This window comes from Salvelinus fontinalis, chromosome 15, assembly GCF_029448725.1.
Source record: "Salvelinus fontinalis isolate EN_2023a chromosome 15, ASM2944872v1, whole genome shotgun sequence".
Taxonomy (NCBI): domain Eukaryota; kingdom Metazoa; phylum Chordata; class Actinopteri; order Salmoniformes; family Salmonidae; genus Salvelinus; species Salvelinus fontinalis.
In genome coordinates, this window is record NC_074679.1 from 19,913,214 (window position 1) to 19,935,970 (window position 22,757).

General features: G+C 41.4%; 1 protein-coding gene across 1 annotated transcript; it reads left to right on the plus strand.

Moving 5' to 3' along the window:
* The first annotated feature begins 22 nt into the window (after positions 1-22).
* On the plus strand, positions 23-11,580 carry LOC129811513 (saccharopine dehydrogenase-like oxidoreductase). Its single transcript, XM_055862884.1, has 12 exons — positions 23-543; positions 2,173-2,285; positions 7,468-7,548; positions 7,831-7,960; positions 8,058-8,107; positions 8,246-8,376; positions 8,459-8,576; positions 9,464-9,583; positions 9,689-9,745; positions 9,911-10,022; positions 10,202-10,283; positions 10,386-11,580. The coding sequence occupies exons 1-12, from the start codon at positions 345-347 to the stop codon at positions 10,474-10,476; spliced, it is 1,284 nt and encodes a 427-aa protein (XP_055718859.1). The 5' UTR covers positions 23-344; the 3' UTR covers positions 10,477-11,580.
* The last annotated feature ends 11,177 nt before the right edge of the window (positions 11,581-22,757 follow it).

Here is a 22,757-nt window from a genome sequence, read left to right on the forward strand (position 1 = left end):
TTTTGATCTCACCGTTTCAATCGGTTATTTATTTTATTCCACCCTTTAATTTATGTATGTATTCTAATCGGGTGGTTAATGAGATCAAATAACATGTTTATAACAAATGCAAAAATATGTCTTTAAACTACCATAAGTAAAACGCGTAGTTTGTGCATGTAGACTATTTGCATCACCGGTGTTTTGATGATTAGATCATTGCGTCGACCGAGCAGCATTATCATCAGACTACGGAAGTCGCAGCTTTGCTATATGACCTGTACGAGCACGTTTCTTGTACGCTTATTCCCGTTTTCGCAGCTTGTGCTGTGTGTTTCCTTGAGTATAACTAGCTATTTGTAACTATGGCGAAGGTGGATACCTCCTCTAGCAGACCTTATCACATTGTTATTTTCGGAGCTTCGGGTTTCACCGGGCAGTTCGTTGTTGAAGAGGTGGCCAGGATCGTGTCGGAGGGCCCGAATGGGACGCTGAAATGGGCTGTGGCTGGGAGAAGCAGACAGAAACTGGACAAAGTTCTAGAGCAGGCCGCCGGAGCCCTCGGTACATAACGTTACTGGTCTCATTGACATGTAACCTTAGCAAACTAGCTAATACAGTTTGTTAAACATTGAATTAGTTAAATCTGGATATGTGTCAAGCCAGAGAGGATCTTTGGTCTAGTTAGCTGACTGACACCATTGTGCATTGTCATTGGATTTCACAGAGGGATTCAAGGAAGTTTGCTAGCTGGGTGTCACACAGTGTGTCTACTGTGTCGTGCCAGTGCCAGCCAGCAAACTCACCTGATTTAACTTGGAACAAGGAGTCACTGTATCATTTAACCAAGTGTTTTGAGCAAGGATCTACTGCACTCAGAATGCCATAGGCTTAGAAAAAATATATAACTCAAGTGCACAGACAAATGTATATATTCATTCCATTACTTTACTTTAGATGTGTGTGTATTGTTGTGAAATTGTTAGATATAACTGCACTGTTAGAGCTAGAAACAAGCATTTCCCTACACTCACAATAACATCTGCTAAACATGTGTGTGACCAATACAATTTGATTTAGTCACGTATGTGTTTCAGTAGTTGTGGTAGCTGGAAATATGTTGTTAGACCAGATGGCTTACACAACAAAGTTGCTCTACTCAACACTTAATGCATTCAATCTTAATTCAGTTTTTGATTAGTGAGTGTCTGGCTTGCCAGGAAAGGGATGGGTTCTAATAGGGTTGAGATTAGAAGAATGGAGCCGTTCTTTGTTCTTGCTGCCCTCCTGGGATAGCCCTCGCCAACAGCTGATGGAAAATACCCCAACAGGGATATAGCCTCTACCTTCCCACCCCTGGCCTCAATGGTGACTCCGTCTACTGCTCTATAGCCGTGGCCAGGTTGTTATTTTAGACACAATTGTAATGGGGTATATGGCAAAATAATACACATTCTCAGGTACTTTAGAGAGTTCGTTTGGAATATGCAACAGACACATAGCCTAGTTTGGCAGTTGTGTACATTGTGACTGTATTGTTTTATAGTCGTTCATCTGTCTACTGACCCCTTGTTTTTCCTCCATCATTGAGATTTCAATCAGGCAGTATTTTCCTATCTGTTATGGCTATGTCACGTATATGGCACAGCATTCAGTGTGTGCATAACTTACAGCAGTTCATGTTTGTTAATTACAGTAGGCTAGTAGTGTACCGCATGTAACTTATACTGGGGGATAATGCAAAACTGCACAGGAAAGATAACTGACGGTGTACTGTTCATGATGCTCTTCAAAGGTACTTTATTGAACCAGAATAGAAAAGGCAGATTTTATTTTATTAGGGTCTCTTTTAGTCCTCATTCGGACTAATTTTCCAAAAGGTGACATACTTTAGCACTTAGAAATCTATCTGGACTAGATTGAAGGAAACGGTGACTTGGGGGTAAAAACAGATAGCAATTTTGTACTGTGAAGGATAGGCTACACATTCAGAAGTCAATTCAGGGGTCTGCCAAACAAAGGGTCAGCCACACTGGCCCACCCAATTACCTTTTGGTCACTGAGCTATTTTAAACCAGATCATTGTTGTACAATATATTGTCGTTTGTTCAACACATAATGAAGTGTGTTGTATTTGTAAATATGTTAATAATATAATGGTGAAATGACTGACTCCTCTGCTGTGTGTTTCAGGTAAGCCAGAGCTGAGGACTGCGGTGGAGGTCATTGTGGCTGATGTGGGAGAGCCTGATTCTCTGGCCGCCATGTGCAAACAGGCTGTTATTGTTCTCAACTGTGTGGGGCCAGTAAGTACTGACTGTGGAGATGCCACACACCACAGCACACACACACACAGACACATACTGTAAGTGCTGCAGAGACACAATGAGTGTGATTGTCAGAAATGAAGAGGGATATCAATACTGCCTCTTCCATTGTTAGAATTGAGATATTAGTATGGAAGAGTGTTTTGATGTCAGTCCTGATCACCACTCTGCCCTCCTGTTGTGCAATGGGGCTGCAGAATGTGGTCTGATAGCAGTGAGGACATGACTTTGCAACTTGTGAAACGCCAGCAATGATGACGGTGGCGATCACCAGTGCACCTTGTACTGTATGTCAGCACGCATACGCACAGGATTAGCCAGTCCAGAGAAAAAGAATACCTGTGAGTGTAACATGAGGTGGCATGTTCCAGTATATATGTGTGTGTATTCATACCCTTTGATTTTTCCACATTTTGTTACGTTGCAGGCCTATTCTAAAATTGATTAAATGTTTTTTTTTCTCTAACTACACACAATACCCCTTAATGATGAAGCAAAAACAAGTTGTTAGAAATGTTTGCAAATGTATTAAAAAAAACAGAAATTTACATAGGTATTCAGACCCTTTACGCAGTACTTTGTTGAAGAACCTTTGACAGCGATTACAGCCTCGAGTCTTCTTAGGTATCACGCTACAAGCTTGGCACACCTGTATTTGGGGAGTTTCTTCCATTGAGTTCTGTCAGGTTGGATGGGAAGTGTAGCTGCACAGCTATTTTCAGGTCTCTCCAGAGATGTTCGATTGGGTTCAAGTCCAGACTCTGGCTGGGCCACTCAAGGACATTCAGAGACTTGTCCCAAAGCCACTCATCTGTTGTCGTGGCTGTGTGCCTAAGGTTGTTGTCCTGTTATAAGGTAAACCTTCGCCCCATTCTGAGGTCCTGAACGCTCTGGAGCAGATTTTCATCAACGATCTCTCTGCACTTTGCTCCGTTCATCTTTGCCTCGATCCTATCTAGTCTCCCAGTCACTGCTGCTGAGAAACATCCCCACAGCATGATGCTGCCACCACCATACTTCACCGTAGGGATGGTGCCAGGTTTCCTCCAGACGTGACCCTTGACATTCAGGCCAAATAGTTCAATCTTAGTTTCATCAGACCAGAGAATCTTGTTTCTCATGGTCTGAGAGTCATTTAGGTGCCTTTTGGCAAACTCCAAGCGGGCTGTCGCATGCTTTTTACTGAGGAGTGGCTTCCGTCTGGCCACTCTGCCATAAAGGCCTGATTGGTAGAGTGCTGTAGAGATGGTTGACCTTCTGCAAGGCTCCCCTTCTCTGCAGAGGAACTCTGGAGCTCTGTCAGAGTGAACATCGGGTTCTTGGTCACCTCCCTGACCAAGGCCCTTCTCCCCTGATTACTCAGTTTGGCCGAGCACCCAGCTCTAAGAAGAGTCTTGGTGGTTCCAAACGTGTTTCATTTAAAAATGATGGATGTCACTGTGTTCTTGTGGACCTTCAATGCTGCAGATATTTTCTAGTACCCTTCCCCTGACGTGTGCCTCAGCATAATCCTGTCTAGGAGCTCTACGGACAATTCCTTCGACCTCATGGCTTGGTCTTTGCTCTGACATGCACTGTCAACTGTGGGACCTTATATAGACTGGTGTGAGCCTTTCTATATAAAAAATATAAGAAATATATAAGAAATCATGTCCAATGTAATTTACCACAGGTGGACTTCAATCAAGTTGTAAAACATCTCAATGATGATCAATGGAAACAGGGTGCACCTGAGCTCAATTGAGTCTCATAGCAGAGGGTCTAAATACTTATGTAAATAAGTTTTGTTCTTTCACTTCTTTTTTTTTTAAACACTTTTGCTTTGTTATTATAGGGTATTGTGTGTAGATTGATGAGAAAAACAATTAAATCTATTTTAGAAAAAGGCTGTAATGTAACATGTGGAAAACGTCAATGGGTCTGAATACTTTCTGAATTTTTTTATTTGACCTTTTATTTAACTAGGCAAGTCTGTTAAGAACAAATTCTTATTTTCAATGACGGACTAGGAACACTGGGTTAACTGCCTTGTGCAGGGGCAGAACAACAGATTTTTATCTTGTCAGCTCGGGGATTTGATCTTGCAACCTTGTGGTTACTAGGCCAACGCTCTAACCTCAAGGGGTGTGTGTGTGGTTTAGAAATGTCCTTGTTTTTCAAAGAAAAACACGTTTTTTTGTCCATTTAAAATAACATCAAATTGATCAGAAATACAGTGTAGTAGTTGGAAATTGTGGTTGGAAATGGCAGTTAAAAAAAAAAAAAATCTACATAGGCATAAATAAAAAAAATATCTACATAGGCATACAGAGGCCCATTATCAGCAACCATCACTCCTGTGTTCCAATGGCAAGTTGTGTTAGCCTTTTAAAATGATAAATTTATTAGCTAATATATCATTAGAAAACCCTTTTGAAATAATGTTAGCACAGCTGGAAAATGTTGTACTGATTTAAAGAAGCAATAAATCTGGCCTTCTTTAGACTAGTTGAGTATCTGGAGCATCAGCATTTGTGGGTTTGATTACAGGCAAGAAACAAAGCACTTTCTTCTGAAACTTGTCAGTCTATTCTTGTTCTGAGAATTGAAGGCTATTCCATGCAAGAAATTGCAAAGAAACTGAAGATCTCGTACAACGCTGTGTACTATTCCCTTCACAGAGCAGCACAAACTGTCTCTAGCCAAAATAGAAAGAGGGGTGGGAGGCCCCGGTGCACAACTGAGCAAGAGGACAAGTACATTAGTGTCTAGTTTGAGAAACAGACGCCTCAAGTTTTTTTTTACGAAAGCAAAGTTTGAAGGACACAATTATGATTTCAATTAAAAATAATTATTTATAACCTTGTCAGCGTCTTGACTATATTTCCTATTCATTTTGCAACTAATTTCATGTATGTTTTCATTGAAAACAAGGACATTTCTAAGTTACCACAAACTTTGAATGGTTGTGTGTGTGTGTGTGTGTGTGTGTGTGTGTGTGTGTGTGTGTGTGTGTGTGTGTGTGTATATATACAGTTAAAGTTGAAAGTTTACATACACCTTAGCAAAATACATTTAAACTAAGTTTTTCACAATGACTGACATTTAATCCTAGTAAAAAATGCCCTGTCTTAGGTCAGTCAGGATCACCACTTTATTGTAAGAATGTGAAACGTCAGAATAATTGTAGAGCGAATTATTTCTTTCAGCTTTTATTTCTTTCATCATATTCCCAGTGGGTCAGAAGTTTACATACTCAATTAGTATTTGGTAGCATTGCCTTTAAATTGTTTAACTTGGGTCAAACGTTTCAGGTAGCCATCCACAAGCGTCCCACAATAAGTTGGGTGAATTTTAGCCCATTCCTCCTGACAGAGCTGGTGTAACTGAGTCAGATTTTATTTATTTATTTAATTTATTTTACCGTTATTTTACCAGGTAAGTTGACTGAGAACACGTTCTCATTTGCAGCAACGACCTGGGGAATAGTTACAGGGGAGAGGAGGGGGAGGAATGAGCCAATTGTAAACTGGGGATTATTAGGTGACCATGATGGTTTGAGGGCCAGATTGGGAATTTAGCCAGGACACCGGGGTTAACACCCCTACTCTTACGATAAGTGCCATGGGATCTTTAATGACCTCAGAGAGTCAGGACACCCGTTTAACGTCCCATCCGAAAGACGGCACCCTATACAGGACAGTGTCCCCAATCACTGCCCTGGGGCATTGGGATATTTTTTAGACCAGAGGAAAGAGTGCCTCCTACTGGCCCTCCAACACCACTTCCAGCAGCATCTGGTCTCCCATCCAGGGAGTGACCAGGACCAACCCTGCTTAGCTTCAGAAGCAAGCCAGCAGTGGTATGCAGGGTGGAATGCTGTAGGGCTCCTTGCTCGTACATGCTTTTTCAGTTCTGCTCACAAATTTTCTATGGGATTGAGGTCAGGGCTTTGTGATGGCCACTGCAATACCTTGACTTTGTTGTCCTTAAGCCATTTTGACAACTTTGGAAGTATGCTTGGTGTTATTGTCCATTTGGAAGACCCATTTGTGACCAAGCTTTCACTTCCTGACTGATGTCTTGAGATATTGCTTCAATATATCGACATAATTTTCCTCCCTCATGATGCCATCTATTTTGTGAAGTGCACCAGTCCCTCCTGCAGCAAAGCACCCCCACGACATGATGCTGCCATCCAGTGCTTCACGGTTGGGATGGTGTTCTTCGGCTTGCAAGTCTCCACCTTTTTCCTCCAAACATAACGATGGCCGTTCTATTTTTGTTTCATCAGACCAGAGGACATTTCTCCAAAAAGTACGGTCTTTGTCCCCATGTGCAGTTGCAAACCGTAGTTTGGCTTTTTTTATGGCAATTTTGGAGCAGTGGCTTCTTCCTTGCTGAGCCTTTCAGGTTTTGTCGATATATGACTCGTTTTACTGTGGATATAGACACTTTTGTACCTGTTTCCACCAGTGTCTTCGGAAGGTCCTTTGCTGTTGTTCTGGGATTTGCACTTTTCGCACCAAAGGACGTTCATCTCTAGGAGACAGAACGTGTCTCCTTCCTGAGCGGTGTGACGGCTGTGTGGTCCCATGGTGTTTATGCTTGCGTACTATTGTTTGTATAGATGAACGTGATTCCTTCAGGCATTTGGAAATTGCTCCCAAGGATGAACCAGACTTGTGGAGGTCTACAATTCTTTTTCTGCGGTCTTGGCTGATTTCTTTTGATTTTCCCATGATGTCAAGCAAAGAGGCACTGGGTTTGAAGGTAGGCCTTGAAATACATCCACAGGTACACCTCCAATTGACTCAAATGATGTCAATTAGCCTAACAGAAGCTTCTAAAGCCATGACATCATTTTCTGGAATTTTCCAAGCTGTTTAAAGGCACAGTCAACTTAGTGTATGTAAACTTCTGACCCACTGGAATTGTGATACAGTGAAATAATCTGTCTGTAAACAAAGCAGATGTCCTAACCGACTTGCCAAAACTATAGTTTGTTAACAAGAAATTTGTGGAATGGTTTAAAACTAGTTTTAATGACACCAACCTAAGTGTATGTAAACTTCCTACTTCAACTAATATATATATATATATATATGAATGAGTTTTTGCTGTAGTAACATAAACACCTTAGTGAGGTGTCATATTTTAGATAATAATGCTGTGTGTGTAGTACAGGTTCTGGGGTGAGCCTGTGGTGAAGGCATGCGTGGAGAACAGCGCACACTGCATTGACATCTGTGGAGAACCCCAGGTAAGACAACGCAACAACAAAGTCACCAGGCCTCAACCCCTAATCAACCCTCTACACCCTACCACTCCCGTAGACCGGACAGGGCTTGATATGTAGAAGCAATATCTCATACACACCACTAAGTTAAATTGCAAGGCTGCTGGACACCATGCTGTCCTCTTAAATATTTCAGCCTACCCTGCCTGTTTTCTCCACAACATCAATAAAATCACATGCTCTACCACCACAACAGCCCAATACAGAGACGTGTGTGTGTGTGTGTGTGTGTGTGTGTGTGTGTAGTTCCTAGAGAGTATGCAGTTGAATTACAACAGCCAGGCAGCTGATAAGGGAGTGTACATCGTGGGGGCGTGTGGCTTTGACTCCATACCTGCAGACATGGGAGTCCTCTACACCAGGGAACAATTCAAAGGTGTGTGTGTCCCTGAGGTTAGTTTACTTTATCTGTTTGTGTATGTGTGTGCTCTCCATTGGGTGTTTGTGTCACATTTGTGTGTTTCTCGCCACAGGGACACTTACAGCTGTGGAGAGCTTCCTGACAGCCAGCACAGGACCTGAGGTAAGACTCCATTATCCATAAACCCTCACACTGCCCTGCCTCATCCTTGTAATCCCTGCTTCATCCTTGTAACATTTATTAGGTACAATCTTGATTAAAGAATGTTTGTTGATATTCGGTTGTCTCTCTCTGTCTCAGGGTGGATCTATCAATGACGGGACATGGAAGTCGGCCATCTATGGTTTTGCTGACAGCGGGAAGCTGCGGAGCCTCAGGAAGAAGTTTGGACACAAACCTCTCCCTGTGGTGGGCTCAAAGATCAAACGCAGGTACAGGGAGCCATGTGTGTTTGCGCGTGCATGTGTGTGTGTATGTTGGATAATGTTACTTTCTATTTGTTTGTGTGAATAGGAGTGCCCTGTTCTATAGTAATGAGGTTCAGCAGTACGCGGTCCCGTTCATGGGAGCCGACCCCTCGGTGGTGAAGAGATCTCAACGCTTTCTACTGGAGGAACACCAGGAAACACCTGTACGTCACGCAAATACAGTACATACACGCACCGACCAATGTGTATTCTCGTTGTCATGAGCACAATGCCATTTTGTGTTGTGGCTCTAATGTTCAAACTTAGTTTTGAAATGGAATGTATCCTAATAAATGCTCGTGTGGATAGGATATCAGAGTAATGACTTGAATACTGTGTGCTACAAACTTTGTTACAAGGGATAATTGAGTACATTTTATTTATGTAAACCTTATTTATGTTTAACATTTGTAAGGATGAGACATGGGGCCTGTTGAGGAAAAGTCCATGTTTAAGAACCTCGCCTAAATACCAAATCACCCCCTTCCCCTCGTCCCTCCATTTGGACGTTCCCGCGAGCCTCCGTCCTATGCACAACCATGCCAAAGCTTAGGGAGTGAAAATTGAGGGTGTAGAGCACGTGTCAAACTCAGTCCAGAGGGCCGAATGTCTGGGTGTTTTCTCCTCCCTTGTACTTGATTGGTGAATTAAGGTCACTAATTAGTAAGGAACTCCCCTCACCTTGTTGTCTAGGTCTTAATTGAAAGGAAAAAACTAAAACACAAAAGAATGGAGAGGTGTGCCTAATTATGTCACGTGCATTTGTTTGTCTGATTTCAAGGGTTGACACAAGTAACAAATGAAATACCTCCCAAATTAAATGTTTAACTGTTTTATATCTTGTAAAACAACAGGGAACTTCATACTGTTTTATTTTTTAAATAAACAATTGTGTCCAGTCATTGGTTTATTGATCCCCTCGCCACTCTCTGGAAGTCACCCTCTGAGTTTCGTCAGCAACACGTGACAATGGAGGGCCCTTCCGAGCGAGTTGGTAGGGGCAAGTGGGTGGTTTGGGAGAGACTTCTGTTTGACCTTTGTCTGACCCCAGGTCCAGTATGGTGCATATGCAGGAGTAGGTGGTGTGGCCAACATTGTCAAGATGCTATTCGCTGGGATGATGTTCTGGTTCCTGGTCAAATTCGACTTTGGACGAAACCTGCTGATTAAGGTGAACTAGGACACACTGACAGACACATTGTTATAGGCACACACACACACACACACGAAAGGAAAACCTAAAACCTTCCATTCTGTCTTTCTCTTCTGTATTTAGTTTCCAGAGTTTTTCTCCTTTGGTTTCTTCTCCAAGGATGGACCAACCAGAAAGCAGGTACAATTTTATGCATCTCTTGAGATGTGTATTGTTAAAATGTATAAGTGACATCTACTGGTATGTTGAACTTTAATTTGTTTCTGAAATTGACATTGATTGGTGTGTTTGTCACTCAGAGGGTTGGTCCCGCTTGTCAGTGATTGGTGTGTTTGTGTGTCTCAGATGGAGGGTTCATCCTTCCAGTTTGTGTTCTATGGAGAGGGCTACACTGAGGGACAGGACCCCAGTCAGGGACGACCCAACGCTAAGATCCGCACACTAGTCCAAGGACCAGGTACTTAAACACACACCCACACAAACACACTAGTCCAAGGACCTGGTACTTAAATACACACCCACACAAACGCCCTCTGCTCCACAAACACACTAGGCCAAGGACTATTTATTAACCCCTACTCCACCTAACCTGCGGCCGCTGCTGGGTATAACGCAATGCTTCTCTCCCTGTTTCAGAGGCAGGCTACGTGACCACGCCCATCGCCATGGTACAGGCTGCCATCACCATCCTGAACGAACCCACAGCCCTCCCCAAGAAGTGAGTTACACACACACACACACACACACACAACCAGGGTACTGTATTACATCTGATGTGTTTTCTTTCCCTCTCTCCCATTCTGTCTCTCTCTCTCTTTAGGGGTGGTGTGTACACCCCAGGAGCAGCTTTTTCCAGGACCACGCTGGTGGAGCGCCTCAACAAACATGGCATCCAGTTCTCTGTCATATAATGTGTGACCTCCTCTGACCTGACCCCAGGTCATCAGTATTGGCTCTCCACTGGTGTTCTCACTAGATGGTCATGCTACAAAGAGAAAATTGGATATATCAGAAACATATTAATTAGGGTTAGGCTGAAGGTTAGATTTTTCCTTCCATCTAACTTTACAGCATGGCCCGATAATGACCACCCTCTGACTGGGACTGTAGAGTCTTTTAAAAGACCGTTACTTTATTGTCAAATAATGTCGCCTCGGCTTTAATAAACTCGCCAGCGGTTGTGCAGTTTGTGTAGAGTAGGATACAAATGCCTCTTCTCCCCTGTGTGTGTGGTGGGTGTTCCAATCCTGTGTGTGTGTGTGTGTGTGTGGTGGGTGTTCCATGCCTGTGTGTGTGGTGGGTGTTCCATGCCTGTGTGTGTGTGGTGGGTGTTCCAATCCTGTGTGTGTGGTGGGTGTTCCATGCCTGTGTGTGGTGGGTGTTCCATGCCTGTGTGTGTGTGTGTGTGTGGTGGGTGTTCCAATCCTGTGTGTGTGGTGGGTGTTCCAATCCTGTGTGTGTGGTGGGTGTTCCATGCCTGTGTGTGGTGGGTGTTCCAATCCTGTGTGTGTGGTGGGTGTTCCATTACTGTGTGTGTGTGTGGTCCATGCCCGCGTGCGTGCTGGTGTGTGCCTGTGTTTTTCTTTCTCAATAAAAAGCCTGACTGCATTGTTATGGATGTTCCGCTAAGTTCTATGTCCTTTCTGTTTAATTTTCAAGCACATCGTCAGAAACCTACCTTGTTTCAAGAGAATCAGCACTTATGAACAGTTTCAGAAATTCTTCATTTGTGAACCATAGTGTGCAGTATTCCAGTATTCCAACATAGTTTTGCTGGATCTGTTAAGGAATGTGCAGCAACATTACTTACCTGAGATCGACAAAGCAGTGCTTGCTGCTTGTAAGAAATAGGTGTTTGAGTTCGAAACACACAAAGATGGAGTGACGTGTCTTCTGTGTATCACTGATTTATGCGTGTGTGTTGGGGCAGGTTTTGTCCTTGTTCTGTTTGCCTGCTAGGGCTATAGTTCTTCTCTACCTGACCGAATAAAACCCAGACTACTGAAGTCAACCAACCTTGTGTCTGAGTTCTCACTTTACCAGTAAGGGTTTAGTTACACAGAAAATATCAGAGAAGGCCTGGTCTGACAACGACTCTTGTCCAGGAGGAAGGGCAGTATACCTACCTATTCGGTCTACAATATCTACAATCGTTTCAAGTCTACTGTGCATGTAGTACCTTGGCACTAAGGGCAAAAAGTTGTTTTCAGACCTGTCTGTCCAGTTGTAACCTTCTCCCATGTATTATTAATTAAGCTGGTTTTCTGATGCGTCAGCCAAATAAACATGTGCTTCCTGTGCAAACTTAGATTGCTGAATGATAATCTGTTTTATTGAGCCCGTCTAAACATTTAGTGAAGTTTCCTGGTTTGGCTCCCTCGTGGGCAAGTCAGAATAGCCTAGCCTACAGAGTTGTGCAGGTCAGTGGTACGATTGTAGGGAAGGCCCAAAAGGCTCTCTGAGACATTTACAAAGACCACACACGTTAGAAGGTAAAAACAATCACGGCCACTGCGACTGGGCTTCCACCCTTACAGGTCTGGCCAATATACCATTACACTAGGGGTTTACCCTCCACAGGACTACCGTGTTCAGGACTTCCCCTCTGAGATTTATTTTTTAGGGGTGGATCAGCTTAATATTGCGGAAAGAATGTTGCTTCCAATGTAATTGTCTGTATCATTTCCAATCCCCCATTTTGGGGGGTAAATATATCCATACACGCATGCATACATATACACATACCTATATAGACATACATACTTTTTTAAGAATATACCTTTTATTATTATTAGTATTGTTCTTGGTCCATCCAGTTTGATTTCTATTTGTAACTGTGCTATTTCACAAAAGTCCCGAACCTATATACGTTTTACAAATCCCGTATGCTTTTCATTGTTTATCTTGTTATTAGTTCCACCCTTCAGCTCCATTCAACCCCTCCCATCTATCTCTCAACATCATCCATTTAGGATTTCTATTTGCCATATATTTTTCAACTGTGCTGTGATGCTTCACAAAATAATTGAACCTTCCTATTCTCATAGCTTCTACAGATTGTAAATTTAAAAAAAAAAGAAATAATAATTATTATATTATTGATTGATTGACTATGGCTTTTCAAATCACCCAGTATTGCTATCTGTAGCGTTAGTTCTAGGCAAATGTTGCAATTCTTTAGCCATTCCTGAACCTGTGACCAAACAAGATACATATGGACAATACCAAAAGAAATGATCTAATGACTGTCTTCTCACAGCAAAATCTGCAGAGCTGGGAAGATTGTATCCCCCATATATATAACGTTCTATTAGTTGCAAGAATTTTGTATACTAATTTAAATTGAAGTTTAGAATCCGGCGTTGTTTTGCGTATCAATTCGTAAACCATGTGCCATGAAATGGGTACATCGAAAATCTCTTCCCAACTATTTTGCAATTTATATGGCACAGCTGTCAGTTTTTTGGTCCTTAAATGAAATTGGTATATGTTTTTATTTATCACACTTTTCTTTAACCATTTATGTTCTTTAATACAGGGCCGACATACAAGTTCCTTACTTTTTTCCCCTTCTACTTGCCTCTTCCAGACATTTCCATATGTTTGTGTTAGCTGCATGTGTGACATAACTCCACCAATCCTATTTATGATATCATTGACTAAAATTATACCTTTTCTAAACTTTTTTTTTGATAAATACATTTTTTTTTAAATCAATGAGTATATTTGAATTTAACCACAATATTTGTTGTACTCTTTCTGTTCCAGGTGGATTAAACTGAAATTGCAACCAACTTTCTAAGGCTTGTTTAAAAAATAAAGATATTTTGGAGATTATTTCCTTTTCAAACAACCGACAGTGAACAGGTGTAATCTGAATAAAGGGAAAAAAGCCCTTATTGAACATAGGATGAGACATTCGTACCAATTTACTAGAGAACCAGTTTGGATTTAAGTATACTTTTGTATGACTGATGCCTTTAGTGAGAGGTCTAATGCTTTAATATTTAATAATTTCTGCCCTCCAAATTCATATTCGTTATATAAATAGGCCCTTTTAATTTTATCTGGCTTGCCGTTCCAAATAAAATTGAATATTTTTTGTTCATATAATTTAAAAAGCAGGTCACTATGTGTAGGCAAAACCATAAGCAAATAGGTAAACTGTGATATAACTAAAGAGTTATATTGGCTTTTCTTATGCTATACAGGTGTGGTTACAGGTTCCTTTCAAGCTTTTAATGATTCTGTTTTATTACATTAATATTTCACAATATGCTACTGAAAAATCGCCATAGGCCTTCAGTGGTACCTTCCCCTTTGTTGACAGCAAGAGTCTCCTTATCTCTGTCTAGTAGCCATTTAAGATGTATGTAACAACTCAAATATTAACATCAGTTATTTTTCAGAGCTGATCTGATTGGTCAAAATACCAACTCGTGAAAAAAATATCAGAATTGGGCTGCCAGTCTAAACGCAGCCTATTTGTCCTATACTTCAGTCTTGTTTGGGATATATATTTCACTTGGCATACCTGTGTGACGTCTTATATACATGAATACAAATGTATTCACCCTAGATATGAGACGTTCATTGATTTTAAACCTTTTTGAATCATAAGCTGTGTTTTCTTGGAGAAAGTCTGCATGTTGTCAGATGTAGTTAGTAAAAAAAAGTTTTTTTACAAGAGTAGTTTATTTTTTAAAGCCTTGATCGTTGCATCCTTCCTCAGGGAACTGTCTGCTGATAGCTGACAACATGGTGGCAGTTTTGTTATAGTGCTCCAGACTTCCATGGCCCAGCAGACTCACCTGGGAATAGGGGGATGACACGTTTAGTTTTTATAAAAGTCTGGGAGACTTAGAGGGAGGAGAGTGCATAAGCTTGAGTGAGTACAGCAAATCAAATCCAACCAGTGGCCCAGGATAATTAAGCAGTAAGGCCTGAGGGGGTGTGGTATATGGCCAATATACCACTGCTAAGGGCTGTTCTTATGTGCAACACTGAGTGCCTGGATACAGCACTTAGCCGTGTTATATTGGCCATATACTACAAACCCAAGGAGCCTTATTGCTATTATAAACAGGTGTCGTGTCTTTACTATCCTTAATGTGATGACATGCTATTTTCAAATCGATTACCTAACGTTTAATTATGTGATTAAATGAATCAGGCAATAACTAACTCATTAGGAATCCGGGGCACCACGGAAGCATTAGTTTATATAGAGCGGCTATCTCCCGAATCCACTCTTAAAGATCTTTTATATCAACAGCAATCAATCATTAATTATTATTTACCTTCTATCAGTCTCATCTGAATGTTGTAAAATTCTTGGTTATCTGCATGAACCCAAGCATAAATTATGAATCAGCAATATACAAATTGCCTTAATTATGTATTTACTAACTAAATCATCACAGAAATACATCAAAACAAACAGTAGATATTGGTTACTAACAATGATGAAAAAGTCCCTAGTGGGCTAAACGGATATGACGGCTGGGTAGACAAAGGGAAGGGGGTGTGGACTGAGAAAGAGCGGGAAATGCAACATGGATTCACTACCCAGTTTATAATTATATTAATTGAAATGCTCATCCTTTGCACATGATCGGGCGCTCATTCGAGAATAACTGCAATGTATATATATTTACGCCTGTATGTCGTTGTTGTCTTCTCTGTTGGAATCCTCGACCGTGCTGTAGGGTTCATTAGAGTCTCTGGTAAACTTTCATTCAAGTCACAAAGTCTTTTGTGGTTGTACGTGGCTATAATGTATACTTCAGAGTATCATTCAGAAATCTTCTCATAGAATAGATGCTTTGGCGGTTGTCTGTATTCTCATCCTAGTTTTACATAATTTCCAGCTGCAGACTAGTAATTAAGATTGCACTTATTCTGTAGGGATCAATAGTCTCAAGAGTTTAACCATTTCCAGCTGTGTAGTCAATGTGGTGGGAGCCACAATCTACACCCTGAAAGGGTCACATCATGACACAGGTTACCAACGTAATTAGAGCAGTAAAAATGTTTTGTCATACCCCTGGTATACTGTCTGATATACCCCGGCTGTCAGCTAATCAGTATTCTGAGCTCGAACTGTTGTCGAAAAATCAGCTCTTGTAGTCTACAACTGTTAAGCATTCACCCAGAGTTTATTCAATAGTGACCTGCACAGGGGAGACCTTTTCTGGACCCCCGCCAGCATTGGACTCTCTTTTAGACATTTTAGCTTATGTAGACAAGGGACATCTATTTCAGATCAGCACTCTCCTCTGAGTTTTCTTGGCAAGCTTATCCATTATAAAAGACAGACATATTGGCATCCAAGTGATACCCCCCCCTTCAATGTATAGGACATGTGGGATTGCCACGTTTCATACTGCCCTTCAACTGGGATAATAGCTTTAAAGCAGACAGTACAGTTGTCTAACACAATTGTCATTAAGCTTAATTGTTCCTTCACAGAACCACCCGGTTTATAATATGCTGTATGTCGCCTCCTGAGTGGCGCAGCAGTCTAAGGCACAGCATCACAGTGCTAGAGGCATCACTACAGACCTGGGTTCAATCCCGGGCTGTCTCACAACCGGCCGTGATTGGGAGTCCCATAGGGCTGCGCACAATTGGCCCAGCGTCGTCTGGGTTAGGGGAGGGTTTGGCCGGGGGGGATTTAGAAGTAGGCTGTCATTGTAAATAAGAATTTGTTCTTAACTGACTTGACTAGTTCAATAAAAATGTAATCACACAGACCGCCATAGTGAAAGTATATCACCAGCAGAGCTTACTTTTCTGTGTTCTGGAGAAATTGCAGGTAGTTGGTCTGAAGGCTCTGGAGGTCCTTGGAATATTCTGTCTCTGTAGCACCTGTAGAGAGATGGATAAAGGTACTGAATGCTGTTGAAAGAGAAAGCAAGAGTTAACGTTTACATTGTTGATTGACTAATATAAGGGTCCAATCAGACAAATGGATGTGTAAAAGATGCAGCAACTCAATGGTTTTCAATGGGGGGTGGGGGCTTGTGTTGTGCTGTCTATCAGAAAAGTTTCAGACTATCCATCAACCAATTAAAAACGTAAAACAGCGTGTTTCCTCACAAAACAGCCTCGTTGGACATGCGTGGTTTGAAGGTAGCCTTACTCTGTGGTTCAAGTTGTACTGTATCTTCACGTCTATAACCTCCCATTGGCACAGGGCCTCCTGCAAAAGCTTCTAATCCAGGGTTCGTCAACTAGGTTTGGCCTCAGGCCAATTTTTTGCAGAGCTAATAGTCGGTGGACCATAAATGACTTAGTATATAATATTAACACAATTAATTGTCCTACACTAGAAATTGAACATCATTTTGAACACATCTGATGAGTACATAATACATTCACTGACAATAACATAATACTATCGATCTTATTACGCTCATAAAATCACCATGTCTGTATTCAATTATTATTTTGTCTATTTCTCTATGCGTTGATTGAAAAACTGGTCTACGTAGGCTACACTACTTGTTTTACGTCAACGTTCGTTCAGAACAATTAGCTTGATAGCAAGTGTACATGTCGATATCAAAAAGTATCAAAAGAAAGGTGGATAATGAAAACGTTTCCGGGAAGGATGTACAGAGAGATATGTGTTCGTTTTACCATCTTTTCCCAATGCCAAGCCAGTGTCTTATTTGCAATGAACATGTCGCTGTTTGAAAATAATTCAATCTCAGACGTCATTATGAATCTAAGCATGGAACTTTCAAAGTGGCCTTCCCGCCCCAAACATAGGCCACGCAGAAACATTGACGCGTTAACTGCAAGCTACAAACTGCTATTTTTGGCTGACATATTCTGTTACTTAAATGGGTTAAATCTCCAGGGGGGGGGGGGGTGAACAATTATCTCAATTAGCAGAAATCTCAATTAGCAAGCACGTCGAAGCAATGAAGATTTGAGTGCTTGGGCGCTCACGCGAAGGGGGGGGGGGGGGGGATTCTAGCAGGGGGGAGATTTTCGGCACAACACCGGTTTTCACATAAATCAGCCGAGGAATGCCTGCGCATCAGAATCACATCCATCTCAAGCGACATCCACAAGATCATGTCGGATGGAAAATGCAACTTTTACCACTGAGCAAAGTAACTGAGTGGCCTCTATGCAGTGGCGGTTCGAGCTTGTATGGCTCCCTGGGCTAATCCCCCCCTCCCATAAATATCTCATAAATATCAAAGAGAAGTAGCAAAGACCAATAGAAACAAATGTGTGTTGATTTGGCACGGAGCATCAATACATTACCCATCCCTCAACACTGTCAACAAAGAGTCAAGGCTAAGCCAATTCACCTTGGTGGTGTGCAGACTGGTTTAATATTATTCTTAACGATTTCGCACAAACCAGAAAAAAAATGTAACAATATGTCTGTGAAACTATATATTCACAGTATTATGAATGAATTGTGGTTTATTTGGTAACATTTCGTAGTGTGACTGATTTTACTAATTGCATTAGTACTGTACAAAGTTAGAGGTGCGCTATTTGATAGATTCCCCCGCTCTCCCTACCTCGGCTTCCAGTGCGGAGACCTGAGGTCAAGCTACCCCAACCCCCCTCCCCATCTCATACTTCTGAGTGGGAGACCTTCCCAGGCAGTAGCCTGCCTAGCTCACAAACTAGAATCAGGGCGCCAACTCTGACAAGGTTAATTGACCCACAGTCCCACACGGTGACATTATATCATTTATGTGAGGTGCAAATGAGCGATAGAAAACTGATTGCGCAAATGTCACCATTCCGATTCTTTTTGTGTGGGCGCCCCGTGCCGCCCCCGCCTGCCCATGTCGCCTATACCTAAATCTGCCCTGCCTATATGACTGTATTTAGTAAATAATAACATTATTGTGAGTGCTTATCTGTCACGCCCTGGCCTTAGTATTTTTTGTTTTCTTAATTATTTTAGTTAGGTCAGGGTGTGACATGGGGAATGTATGTGTTTTTTGTAGTGTCTAGGGTGGTTGTAAGGTTTAGGGGGTTTATTAGAGTAGTTGGGTTTATGTTTAGTATAGAAGTCTAGCTGTGTCTATGGTTGAGTGTAGGTATCTAGGAAAGTCTATGGTTGCCTGAATTGGGTCTCAATTAGAGACAGCTGGTTATTGTTGTCTCTGATTGGGAGCCATATTTAAGGCAACCATAGGCTTTAGCTGTTTGTGGGGAATTGTCTATGTCAGAGTGTTTAGTGGCAGCACTTATGTTTGTATAGCTTCAAGGTCGCCTGTTTTGTGTTCGTGTCTTTTTTCGTCTTCTTTCTTTAATAAAGAAGATGTACTTTCCACGCGCTGCGCCTTGGTCCTCCCTCAGTCCCTTTGACGATCGTGACATTATCCAAGGATATTTAGGTCTCAAGCTGACAAGAGCAGGCTATCCCGATACAGACATTAAGACACAGATATGACCTTTTTTTGTTTAAATTTGTGTTTTTTGAAGGATGCTACATTTTTGGCCAGTTGCAATTGTAAGTAGGCCATGTAGAAAAAAATCCCACTTCTATTTGTCACGCCCTGATCTGTTTCACCTGTCCTTATGATTGTCTCCACCCCCTCCAAGTGTCGCTTATTTCTCATTCTCTTATTTCTCATGGTGTATTTATCCCTATGTTTCCTGTCTTTCTGTGCCAGTTCGTCTTGTCTGTTTCAAGTCAACCAGCGTGTTTTTCCCGGTCTCCTGCTTTTGCTATTCTCTCTTTTGCTAGTCCTCCCGGTTTTGACCCTTGCCTGTTTTCTGAACTCTGTACCCGCCTGCCTGACCAGTCTGCCTGCCCTGACCTCGAGCCTGCCTGCCTGCCACACTGTACCTCCTGGACTCTGAACTGGTTTTGACCTTTTGTTTGTCCACGACCCTTCTCTTGCCTACCCTTTTTGAATGTAATACATATCAAACACTCAAACCATCTGCCTCCCGTGTCTGCATCCGGGTCTGGCCCTGAGCCCTTATGCTATTAGGCCATATATTTTTGTTATTGTGAAAGATGCCTCTACGGACGCCCCACCCTGGATCCAGGATCATTCTCATCAGAAACGCTGACTAGAATAGCCTAGCCTAGCGCCACAGGGATATCATATAATTTCATGAAATCACAAGTCCAATACAGCAAATGAAAGATAAACATCTTGTGAATCCAGCCAACATGTCCGATTTTTAAACTGTTTTACAGCGAAAACACAACATATATTTATGTTAGCTCACCACCATATCCCAAAAAACAGCCATTTTTTCACCGCAAAGATAGCTTTCACAAAACCCACAAATAGAGATAAAATGTATCACTAACCTTTGAACAACTTCATCAGATGACAGTCTTATGACATGTTATACAATACATTTATGTTTTGTTCAAAAATGTGCATATTTATAGCTAGAAATCGTGGTTTTACATTGGCGCCATGTTCAGAAATGGCTCCAAAATAGCGAATGTAATTACAGATAGCAACGTGAAATACAGAAATACTCATCATAAAACTTTTATGAAAAATACATGTTGTACACATAATTAAAGATAAACATCTTGTGAATCCAGGAAACATGTCGGATTTTTTAAATGTTTTACAGTGAAAACACAACATATATTTATGTTAGCTCACCACAATATCCAAAAACACACCACCATTTTTTCACAGAAAAGATAGCTTTCACAAAACCCACAAATAGAGATAAAATGAATCACTAACCTTTGAACAACTTTATCAGATGACAGTCATATGACATCATGTTATACAATACATTTATGTTTTGTTCGATTATGTGCATATTTATAGCCAGTAATCGTGGTTTTACATTGGCGCCATGTTCAGAAATGGCTCCAAAATAGCGAATGTAATTACAGATAGCAACGTGAAATACAGAAATACTCATCATAAACTTTGATGAAAGATACATGTTTAACATATAATTAAAGATACACTGGTTCTTAATGCAACCGCTGTGTTAGATTTTAAAAAAAATAACTTTAGTAAAAAGCACAGCATGCAATAATCTGAGACAGCGATGTTGGAGTCAACAGAAATACGAAATAACATCATAAATATTCCCTTACCTTTGATGAACTTTCATCAAAATGCAGTGCCAGGAATCCCAGTTCCACAATAAATCGTTGTTTTGTTTTATAATGTCAATTACTTTTGTCAAATTAGAAACTTTGGCTAGCATGTGTCGTTCACGTGTCCAGAGAACTTTACGCTAATGAACGAAAACTTCAAAAAGTGATATTACAAATCGAATAAACTGGTCAAACTCAGTTGAGAATCAATCTTCAGGATGTTTTTCTCATATATATCCAATAACGTCCCAAACGGAGCATTTCTTCATGTCTATCTAACGCAGTGCAGACAAAGACATCACATTCCTTCTGCGCGTGGTCAAGAACTGGCAATCTGCCTGACCTGTCACTCCAAAGGCTCTCATCTGGTCCCACATGAAGCTATATGCTTCATTCCACGTTCTACTGCCTGTTGACATCTAGTGGAAGGCGTATGAAGCGCATACAGATCCATAAATATAAGGCAATTGAATAGGCGATGCCTTTCACAGAGACCCATTTCAGAATTTTCACTTCCTGTTTGGAAGTTTGCCTGCCATATGCGTTCTGTTTTACTCACAGAAATAATTCAAACAGTTTTAGAAACTTCAGAGTGTTTTCTATCCAATAGTAATAATATGCATATCATATGATCTAGGACAGAGTACGAGGCCGTTTAATTTGGGCACAAATTCATCCAAAAGTGAAAATGTCGCCCCCTATCCCTAAGAAGTTTTAAGTCTCATAGCCTACATCAGCCAGTTAAGTTATTTTATATAGGCCTAGGCTTGGAAATAAATATACTACAACTAAGCCCTCTTGTAAAGTCAAATTAAAATGAAGATTATTTTTAAATTAAATACTCGACTGGTATAGGTGTTCTCCATCTGTTGCTGTGCAACACTTGCATAATAAGTTAGCTATATTTTCAGCACTTCCTATTGATTGCGTTGCAGCGTTACGTTTCAGCACCACAAAATGGTCCGCTGCCTGCTTTATTAGTTGTTGTTGTTTTTGTCGTTTTTCTTTATCTTGGCCAGGTCGCAGTTGGAAGTGAAAACTTGTTCTCAACTGGCCTACCTGGTTAAATTAAGGTGAAATACATTTTTAAATAGTCCTGGAGTACTTCTCCTGTCTTATCCGGTGTCCTGTGTGAATTTAAGGATGCTCTCTCTAATTCTCTCTTTCTTTCTCTCTCTCGGAGGACCTGAGCCCTAGGACCATGCCTCAGGACTACCTGGCATGAGGACTCCTTGCTGTCCCCAGTCCACCTGGCCGTGCTGCTGCTCCAGTTTCAACTGTTCTGCCTGCGGCTATGGAACCCTGACCTGTTCACCGGACGTGCTACCTGTCCCAGACCTGCTGTTTTCAACTCTCTAGAGACCGCAGGAGCGGTAGAGATACTCTTAATGATCGGCTATGAAAAGCCAAATTAAATTTACTCCTGAGGTGCTGACTTGCTGCACCCTCGACAACTACTGTGATTATTATTATTTGACCATGCTGGTCATTTATGAACATTTGAACATCTTGGCCATGTTCTGTTATAATCTCCACCCGGCACAGCCAGAAGAGGACTGGCCACCCCTCACAGCCTGGTTCCTCTCTAGGTTTCTTCCTAGATTTTGGCCTTTCTAGGGAGTTTTTCCTAGCCACCGTGCTTCTACACCTGCATTGCTTGCTGTTTGGGGTTTTAGGCTGGGTTTCTGTACAGCACTTTGAGATATCAGTTGATGTAAGAAGGGCTATATAAATACATTTGATTTGATTTGAAATGTAACTTTTGCATTATTAGGTAGGGTAACTTCCTTCTTGGGACATTGCATTTGGGAGATTTTGCATCTCGGGTCATAATTTTGGGGCTTTGGGGGCCAAATACTATTGCTGGTGGGATTTAGCCCACTGGGCATCAGTTGGGGAACCCTGCTAATCACAGTATTTCTGACAGGGAGTTACTCCAGGGGCCTCCAAATCACTAAATCCACCCATGCATTTACTGCACTGTAGAAACTACATTATGTAACCTAATCATATGAGGATGATATGTCAAATCTACAAACAAACAAATCCACAAAGAGATCAATTCAAAATGATTGAATACATCCAATACAACGTAACAAAGAAAGAGAGAAAATA

Coding starts and splice junctions, on each gene's coding strand:
- LOC129811513 (XM_055862884.1), top strand. CDS start 345: ATGGCGAAGGTGGATACCTCCTCTAGCAGACCTTATCACATTGTTATT. Junction 8,108..8,245: donor CAGCCAGCACAGGACCTGAG/GTAAGACTCCAT, acceptor TCTCTGTCTCAG/GGTGGATCTATCAATGACGG. Junction 10,023..10,201: donor CACACTAGTCCAAGGACCAG/GTACTTAAACAC, acceptor TCCCTGTTTCAG/AGGCAGGCTACGTGACCACG.